Here is a 9,900-nt window from a genome sequence, read left to right on the forward strand (position 1 = left end):
CTTTCTTTCTTTCTTTCTTTCTTTCTTCTCTCACTGTCTACTCCAGTACTCTCAAGAAATCAAATGGTTACCCATATCCTCGACTCTCTAAAATTAAACCTCTTTATTATTCCTTACTAAATGGAATTATTTTATATGTATATGTATCTCTAGTTGTAGATAATAAAAAAGGAATCCAAAAAGAGAGTGAGGTTTGGATAACACAAAATATTAGAGAGAGAGAAAAAAAAAATTTGCCAAGTAGAAAAAAGAAAGAAATATTAAATTTTGTTCCACTACAAAAAAATTGATTTTTTGCGATGGTAAAATACCGTCGCAAATACCCAAAACGCTGTCTCAAAAGGTTTTTTGCGACGGTAAGTGGCCTTTTGCGACGGCAAGTGGGGGGTCGCAACAAAGGGGGTTGCAAACGGCTTTAGTGACGGTATGACGCCGTCGCCTTTGGTTTGCGACGGCAAAGAAGCCTTTTTGCGACGGAAAAATGCCGTCGCTATTAACGCGTGAATATCTGACTTTTTTTTAGACAACACTGTTTTGCCGTCGCTAAAAAGGGTATTTGCGACGGCACAAGTACCGTCGCTAAAGGGTTATTTGAGACAGCACTTGGTGCCGTCGCTAAAGTATTATTGGCGACGGCAAATTACGCCGTCGCTAAAAGTCCTCATTTTCAACCAAATGTCCTATCTTTTGCGACAACATTACTGTCGTCGCAAAAAACCCCTATTTGAGACAGTGAGTGGGCTGCCGTCTAAAATAAATAAATAAATAAATAAAAACTGTAATAAAATTATTAAAAATATGAAAATAACCTATATTAAATGAAAAATAACTAAAAAAAAACCAATAATTACATAATAATATAATAAGTCCAGTATATAAATAAAAATTCATCCATAATTAAAATATTCTTCCATTCATAACAATACATCAGCAAAATTATCTCAATACATAATGTTGCATAATACATACATAATGTTGTTTACAAATCTAAATAACGTAAATCAAAAACAAAAGGTTTCGTCATGCTTCTTCCGTGGGTTACAAAAACAAAAGTTAGTCATAATCTTTACACGCCTGCATTCCACAAGAAGCAAACTGCTACTCCGGAAATATCTGAAAATAAAAAAATAAAAATAATTAATGACAATATAATTGTGTTAATATTTTAATTACAAAAAAACATAAAAAATTAACCCTTGTGCACTGGAGTGCCCTTTTTCCACCACCAAATTTGATTTAACAATGATTATGGACCAGCTACCTGGGGGAAAAGATCCAATGGATTTGCATTTGGTCCAGTCGAAGGAACAGGTGCTGGTTGTGCAGGATGAGCCAGAGAACTTAAAACATGTGAACTGCTGTTGAAACCTAAGCAATTTCAAGTTGGGTTGTGCAGCCAAAATCTAATAACAAAAATAAATAAATAAATCAATAAAGAGTACATACATCCTTATTTAACAAACTCTAAATAAATATACTTTGAAATACTTGGCATACCTTTTTCATTAGTGGGTTAAACAATTCATCCCCAAGATATGCCAAGGTTGTACCACTATTCATTATCATCGGTTTTCCAGAATCAGTGTCAAATCCATCTGATGGAAGTTGTAGAACAGAATCACCCACCTCAATTGACTTCAAAATGACATTGTAATGTGCCCTAAGATAGTAATAGAATTGTACTTTAGAACCTATTTAAGGAACTAAGCATAAATGAATACTAAAATAATGCCACAATATAAAATCCACTAAACACAGATTTGAATTTATCAGATTTTAACAGGAAAGTTGCAACCAAAAAAAAAAAACACTAAGTAATTGCTAATTACAGTCATAACATGCACAGTTAGCTTCTAATCACTTTATTAAAGACTGACAAAGTCATATTTTTCTTCAGTCATATGGTTGAACGCCCAAAGCATCAGACAGCAAAACCAAGAAAATCAATCGTGTCAAGACTTGTATCCTAGAGCATTAAATTGTCACCCGTGCTCAATGCACCTCCCATTGTCAATTACCGAAATAAAATGAGACAAGAGATAATACCTGAGGTGTATCTGCCCAATTACATAAGTTGTTGGAAATAAGTATATATAAAAACAATAGCATAGAGCAGATAATGAAGCTTGAGAAGTAAACAGATCAAATTTGTGTAGTGAATATGGCAAGTCATAGATAAAACTAACTGAACACCCGAAACATGGTTTAACCTTTGAAGCTTCAAAAACTTTTAAATACGAGGACAAATAAGTTACATTTTGTTCCAACTCCAAGTTTCTATACTAAATGAGACATAGGCATAGCGTACTCCAAAAGATTAATTCATGTCAACAAAAAAATTTAAGCTTTTCCATAGCATTGAGTGCTGGATTTGTGGGCAATTTAGATCTTGACCTTCTTGTGAAAAAATCTTATTACTACCAACTTTAAATACTAACTATGTGTTTACATGTACATGATGTTTAATCACATATTTTTACAGTCTTGCCAGAATTTGTAACAAAATCTTGCCTAATATTATGATCACAACTTGAATCTTAGAGACCAATTCTCAATATAGGCTTTCTTGGTTGCCATTGTTGTTTTTCAAACTTAACTGATACTTGTATATATGAAATGCAGAATTAGAAGTTTATTTCCAGTATATGAACCATTATATGTTCTAACCCAATGCATTCCTTCTCCTCCTGGTTGTCACTGCAATAACTCTTTTTTTTTTCTTTTTTTTTTTTTTTTTGAGGAAAAATAAAAAGTCATTCATATTAAATTTGTCGACTACATGATTCATTTTCGCCTGTCAAAGACTATATGCTGAGCCCTCAAAATATATATTTCCAAACCCAAGGGAATTTGATAGGTGATATGCTTATTATGTGTTTGTGAATACATCCATGAGAAAATATAAATTATAATCAAATGCGTGAAGTGGTCATCAGATCAAATGTTTAATATAAATTTGAAGACTTTCCAAATTTCAGGGCAGGATGGCCCTTCAACCATAGTCAAGACTCCCCCTTCTAAAGATTCCACAATTTTCTCTTAATTTCCGTTTGTTTTCTCAGCAACCAAACGGAAGCTGCCGTGCGCCTTTAATAGCTATAGCTCAAATTACAATTGACACACACAATACATACATACATACATACATACATACAATCAATCAATCAAAATAATAATAAAATCCACAATCCATGGAAGAGGAAGCTCTTACCAAGACTTGATCATCACTTATCCATTGTTAGAACAACGAGTTCATCCTACTATAACATGCTAGACATTTTCCACACAAAAACAAAAACAAAAACAAAAAAAATGTTTTCCACTAAACAATTTTCAAAAAATGTATTCAACTAATGCAAACAAAGCATAATATTAAAAATACCTCCAAAAAAATGCACATATACTGGCTGGAAGACAGTCTGGCATGACCGAAACAGGATGATATAGTTGGAACAAGCCAGAAATCAAGTGATGAACATAGGCGTTTTTAACAGATTCAATAACTATGCCCCTATTCACAGTGTGCTTACACAATTATCATAAAAACCACACAAAACCAGAAGGGTCATTGTCAGTCACTCAGTTTTCAAGTCTTATAATTGGAACTTTCAAAGTAAAAACAATTGCTACCTCACCTCCCCTGCTGAACTTGCATCACGACTTCATACATTCCAACTTTTCTTAAGTAATTTATCACTTTAAGCTTTGGTTTCCTTCTATGCCTGAACTCGCACACCACCTTCTCAGATGTGTGGCCTATGCATAGTAATTTAGGCTTGCTTTCTTCTTAGCCTGAACTTGGATGATACCTTCATTGAAGTCCTCATGGTTCACCTGCATAAAGGTCAAGCCATTGTTTTTATTAGCAGTTGCTCCTAACAAAAAAAAAAAAATTCCACATATGTAAATGCACAAATTACTCTCTTTTCTTGTTCTTTTTTTTTTCTTTTTTTTTTGGGGGGGGGGGGTACTACTTTTCAGCTTCACCTCCCCAAAATAGGGGAAAAATAATTAGTATTTATCTTTGTACTTGTAACACATTTAGCCTCTAACATGTGGAGATGGTGGCTCTCTTCACATCTCACCCCCTCTGATCCCCTCTCTATCTCTCTCACACATCTAGGGTGGCACTAGCGTTAGCGATTGATGGTGGTTGTGGTATCATGATTATTATTGATGGTCACTCTCACAGATCTCCTATATAGCGATCCCGGGTTTACCCTTGTTATACCGTGATCCGGACATGTGTCCGTGGATGTTGGTAGTTGTTTATTATCTTGTTTGCATCCTTTTTACTTCGTATTTGAGTTATAGGATGTGTTGGGCGGATTTGTTACAGGTTGGTTGAGTTTAGAAACCAAAACTAGTTGCCCAGATTTTTGGCCTGTACGCTCGAGCGGGGATTTTGGCGCTCGAGCGGAGATTACACCCTTTCAGTATTTTCCTGTGCAGCGTTGTACGCTCGAGCGTAGGGTTGGGAGCTCGAGCGGGGGTCTGGCTCTGCAAAAGTGCTGAGCGAGTGCATTCTGCGCTCGAGCGGGAGGTTGGCCGCTCGAGCGGAAGTCTGTGAGTGGCCGCTCGAGCGGGGTGTTTTACGCTCGAGCGGAGACCTGGGTTAAAGTCCCGAAATTGTGACTTTTCAAATCACTTTTTCACTTTCTCTTCTCTCTCTTAATTTTCCTAAATCACCATTGTTGAGCCTCTCACTCTAGACTCTACCTTCTCTCTAGGTTTTGATCTAGTAGGAGTGATTTACTCACCTTTGGCCTTTACAAAAAAGTTGTTGATCGTCGAGGGCTTCATTTTAATCTGAAAATCTCGGGTTTTGGAGCACTTTGGGTTTTGTCGTCTTCTCCTTTGGGACTCCGAATTTGAGGTAGGGATAACCTACTCCTCTCTATGGGTTTTGTCTTTAAATTTTGGTATTTTGAGATGTTGGGCTTGGTTTGGTAATTTTGTGAAAGTTTGGGGCTTTTGTGCAATTATACAAAAGTTGGGGTTTCATTCATAATAAACCTAGATGCATGTTTGGCATGAAAAAAATGGAATGATTGTTGAATCATTGATGAAAATGGGACCTAAGGGTTGAAATGGTAATTATGGAAAATGGCCTAATTACATTGTTTAATTAATTGGGATAATTAATTGGTGAGAAATGAGGAAATGAAATGTTGATTGAATATCCATTTGTGCATTTATTTTCTGTTTTAGAAATAACTGCTTTGGGCTATCGGTGGAGGATAGTCGAGATTGTTGTAGACAATGCATGATGATTAGGTAAACGGAAACTAATCAATGGAATGTGTCATGGAACTTGACGGTTGATAGAATACATTAATTGTATGTATTGTGTGATTGTATATAGAACCAATGTGTTTATATACGTTATGTGTAGAGGAGGAGATAGGGGATGTACTCCGCGGTTTAGGGGAAGATAGGGGATGTACCTCTAAACCGGATAGGTATTGGGAGGAGATAGGGGATGAACTCCGTAGACAGAGCTCATATGCTTGTCTAGAGAAGTGAAGATAGAGCTCATATGCTTATCTTTGTGAAGTGTGGATATAGCTTATATGCTTATCTGTGGATATTGTGGTTATACATATCTGTTGTAGAGTGTGGATACAGCTTGTATGCTTATCTGTGGATATTGTTGATATACATATCTGAGAGAATGTGGATATAGCTTTTATGCTTATCTGAATGTGAGATATAGTTTTTATACATATCTGTGGAAATGATGATAGAGCTAGCATGCTTATCTGTTGAAAAAGGGAAAATGAAAAGTAATTGGGACTTGTAAGTCGTTGACATAAATATGTAATTTATGTGGTGGTATCAGTGTTGACCAACTATCAATTGCTAATGTTTTAGTCATTGTCCATGGTTGGTTTAGTGTATTTCTACTGGGCTGTGGCTCACCCTATATGGGAATATCATTTTCAGGTACAGGAAGCATGCCACCTCCAAGGACATAGCTGGGAGGCTAGTGGCGGGCATAGTTTTGTCGTTTTACTTTTGATGTATTACATGTAATTTCAAGCCAAGGGCTTAATGTGTAAACGAGTTAGAACTCTTTGTTGTAACCAAGTGTTAACTTGGAAAGCTGTAAGCCCGTAGGGCATTTTGTTATGAGGTTATCATGTAATACTTATGTCTTGGAATTCTAATGAATGAAAGGAATGCGGTTAGTTTAAATGTAAATGCATGTCTTATCTGATGGGTTTATTGTTATTATTTTGAGGGCGTTACAACTTGGTATCAGAGCGTACCGGGTTCGAATACTTTGGGTACGTGGGAAGTGATTAGGATCACAATGGGTTTGTCTCGCTTGATAGAGGCGTAGATGTAGTACCATATGCTATGTGTTTATTTGATAACATGCTTATGTGACTATGTGGGTATGGGATTTAATTTCTAGGATATTGATTGGATCCTTGAGTTTCTGGGAGTCTTGTTGGAAAAGCACTTGATCAATGCTGTTTCTAACCGGAACTCTAGTAACGTCTCGGGACTATCATTATCCGGAAATGAAGTTCGTAAGTGCTTATGTGTTTATGTGCTTATGTGGAGTGAATTACAGTTGTCCATGCATTAGGACGTGAGTGTTTAGTTTCGGCACATTTATGAATGTGCTAACGTTCTGTGTTACCTTTATTAGGATGTCAGGACGAGGAAGAGGTGCTAGGCGTGGTAGACCTGCGAGGCAGGAAGTACCGTTACAGGGTGAGATTCCGGCAGTGCAGGAGGGAGTTGGGCAGGCCAATGTGGCCGAGCCAGTAGGTCAACAGGCTATGGGTGCCTTGGCCAGAGAGATAGCAGGAGCTTTGGGTATTCTTAGAGCTGGGAATCAGGCAGCTGAGACAGGGCCTTCCTTCTTGAAGAGGGAGTTCTTCCGGTGTAATCCGGACGAGTTTATCGGGGATCCTAAAGAGCCGCTTAAGGCGGATGAATGGCTCGAACAGACAACGAAGACGTTTGAGATGCTTGGCATCGAGGACGGAGCACTGAAAGTGACCTTGGCATCCTTCCAACTGAAGGGAGATGCGGGTCAATGGTGGAAGTACGAGAAAGCTCGTGTTGGTGGTACTTGGGAGGCGTTTGTGAATACTTTTCAGGAGAGGTTTTTATCAGCAGCAGCTAGGGAGAAGCTGAGGGATCAGTTTAGCCGGCTTAATCAGCAGGGCTTGTCAGTGGCCGAGTTTGAGGCTACTTTTACCAGTCTGTCTAGGTTTGCACCTGAACTGGTGGCGTCTGAGGAACGCCGTTGCTATGAGTTTGAGCGGAAGTTGAGGGGGGGCCTCAAGTTGAGAATTGGTGGGTCTTATATTCGAGAGTATAGACACCTAGTGGATGCTGCAGCTCATATGGAGCTTATGATGCAGGAGGAGGATGAGGGCCAGAGAGGCTCCAAGAGGAGCCAGGATAGTCAGAGTGATGGCAGGAGGCAGAGGGGTTCTAACCCTCAGCAGTCGCAGGGTGGTGTTGCTAGATCGACCTTCCCTGTGCCAAGTGCAGGCTCCGGGAGAGGTGGTCAGGGGGATTACACCTGTTACAAGTGTGGCCAGCTGGGTCACAAGGTATCTGTTTGCCCGCAGAAGGGTGGGGGTCAGAAAGCTGCTTCTTCTTCAGCTAGACCACAGAGTCAGAGTTCGGGCAGGGGGCAGCTCTTGACTTGTTATCAGTGTGGACAACCTGGGCACATGAAGAGGTTTTGCCCACAGTTGAGTGCCACTTCGGGAGCGTCTGGTTCTAGGCAGACGCAGGGTTTTCAGCCAGCTCAGTCTGTGCAGGCCTCGAGGGCCAATCCGGGAGCTTCGTCATCCCAGTCTGTGCAGCAGTCTTTTGCTCCGAGAGGTGAGCAGGTAGAACAGGGGCCTACGGGGCGCGTGTATGCTGTTACCGCGCAGGATTTAGTACCGGCTCCATCAGTAGTGAGAGGTACTTTTCTGTTTTGCAACTCAGTTGCTAACGTGTTGATAGACACGGGTGCATCTCATTCTTTTGTATCTGCTGCATTTGCATCTGTTTTGGAATTGGAGTTAGCACAGTTAGCATCTCCTATTTGTGTGGTATCGCCTTTGGGTGGTGAATTAATTCTGAAACAGGGTGTTAGAGGATGTGATATAGAGGTCGCCGACTATAGGCTTCCTTTTCCGTTTGTTGTCATGCCCATGAAGGGTTTTGATGTTATTTTGGGTATGGACTGGTTATCGTCATACCGGGCTGTTATTGATTGCTACCGCCAGAGGGTTACATTGTGTACCTTGAGCGGGGAGTGGTTCCATTTCTTGGGAGACCGGGTTGGTAGTGTTTTGCCACCGGGGTATGATTCGCGAGGGCGAAGTGAGCTTAGTAGTCTACTTGCTAGCTCTGAGAGTGGTGAGAGTGGTGAGACCCAGGTTGTGTTACCGAGGGTGGTTTGTGAGTATTCGGATGTCTTTCCCGAAGATCTTGTTAGTTTGCCACCTCACCGAGAGATAGAGTTCTCTATTGATTTAGTGCCTGGTACGGCGCCGATTTCTATGGCACCTTACCGTTTTGCTCCAGCAGAGTTGGTTGAGTTGAAAGTTCAGCTCCAGGAGTTGCTCGATAAGGGCTTTGTTCGCCCTAGTGTTTCACCGTGGGGAGCGCCGGCCCTCTTTGTTAAAAAGAAAGATGGTGCCTTGAGATTGTGTATAGACTACCGGAAGTTGAATCGGGCTACGGTTAAGAATAAGTATCCTATGCCCCGTATAGATGATTTGTTTGACCAGTTGAAGGGTTCCCGTTGTTTCTCTAAGATAGACTTGAGATCGGGTTACCATCAGTTGAGGGTCAAGGAGGAAGATATTCCTAAGACGGCATTCCGTACGCGGTATGGCCATTATGAGTTTTTGGTGATGCCATTCGGACTTACCAATGCACCGGCAGTCTTTATGGACTTGATGAACCGGATTTTCCGGGAGTTCTTAGACCGATTTGTGGTTGTTTTCGTGGACGATATCCTTATCTATTCGTCTTCTGAGGAGGAGCACGAGGCACACTTGAGAGTGGTGCTTGAGTTACTTAGAGCCCATAGGCTGTATGCCAAGTTTGGGAAGTGTGAGTTCTGGCTGGGGGAAGTCAAATTCTTAGGCCACGTGGTATCCGGGGAAGGGGTGTCTGTTGATACGTCCAAGGTTGAGGCAGTGCAAGATTGGGCACAGCCTAAGAGTGTGTTTGAGATCCGCAGTTTTCTGGGATTGGCTGGGTATTACCGTCGGTTTGTGAAAGATTTCTCCAGGTTAGCGTCACCGTTGACTAGGCTGACTCAGAAAGGAGTCAAGTTTGTGTGGAGTGAGACTTGTGAAAAGTCGTTCCAAGAGTTGAAAATTAGATTGACCACCGCTCCGGTGTTGATTATTCCGGAGAGAGGGTTGGGTTATGCTGTATATTGTGATGCCTCACGAGAGGGTTTGGGTTGTGTGTTGATGCAAGAGGGAAAAGTGGTAGCTTATGGCTCACGTCAGTTGAAAATACACGAGAAGAATTACCCCACACACGACCTAGAGTTAGCAGCAGTGATCTTTGCCTTGAAAATCTGGAGGCACTACCTTTATGGTGAGAGGTTCGAGGTATTCTCGGATCACAAGAGTTTGAAGTATCTGTTTACACAGAGAGACTTGAATCTGAGGCAGAGGAGATGGATGGAGTTCATCGAGGATTATGATTTTGAGTTGCATTATCATCCGGGAAAGGCCAATGTTGTGGCCGATGCCCTTAGTAGGAAATCCATTAGTGATGTAGCTTGTATAGCCATCCGGGAATGGGAGATGTTGGGAGCACTTGGCGAGTTTGATTTGCTACTGGGCGAATCTGTCGAGGTTGCGGCCTTGTTTTCTGTTGTTGCGCAGCCTACACTTGTGATTAGAGTGTTAG

General features: G+C 40.8%; 1 protein-coding gene across 1 annotated transcript; it reads right to left on the reverse strand.

Moving 5' to 3' along the window:
* Positions 1 to 874: 874 nt before the first annotated feature.
* Positions 875 to 3,878, reverse strand: LOC145791118 (aspartic proteinase 39-like). The gene is made up of 3 exons (XM_082871064.1): positions 1,498 to 3,878; positions 1,262 to 1,403; positions 875 to 1,113 (listed from the first exon to the last, which is right to left on the reverse strand). The coding sequence occupies exons 1-3, from the start codon at positions 1,564 to 1,566 to the stop codon at positions 1,067 to 1,069; spliced, it is 258 nt and encodes an 85-aa protein (XP_082727190.1). The 5' UTR covers positions 1,567 to 3,878; the 3' UTR covers positions 875 to 1,066.
* Between the last annotated feature and the right edge of the window lie 6,022 nt (positions 3,879 to 9,900).

This window comes from Camellia sinensis, chromosome 5 (genome assembly GCF_055761805.1).
Source record: "Camellia sinensis isolate YWXY chromosome 5, ASM5576180v1, whole genome shotgun sequence".
Classification (NCBI taxonomy): domain Eukaryota; kingdom Viridiplantae; phylum Streptophyta; class Magnoliopsida; order Ericales; family Theaceae; genus Camellia; species Camellia sinensis.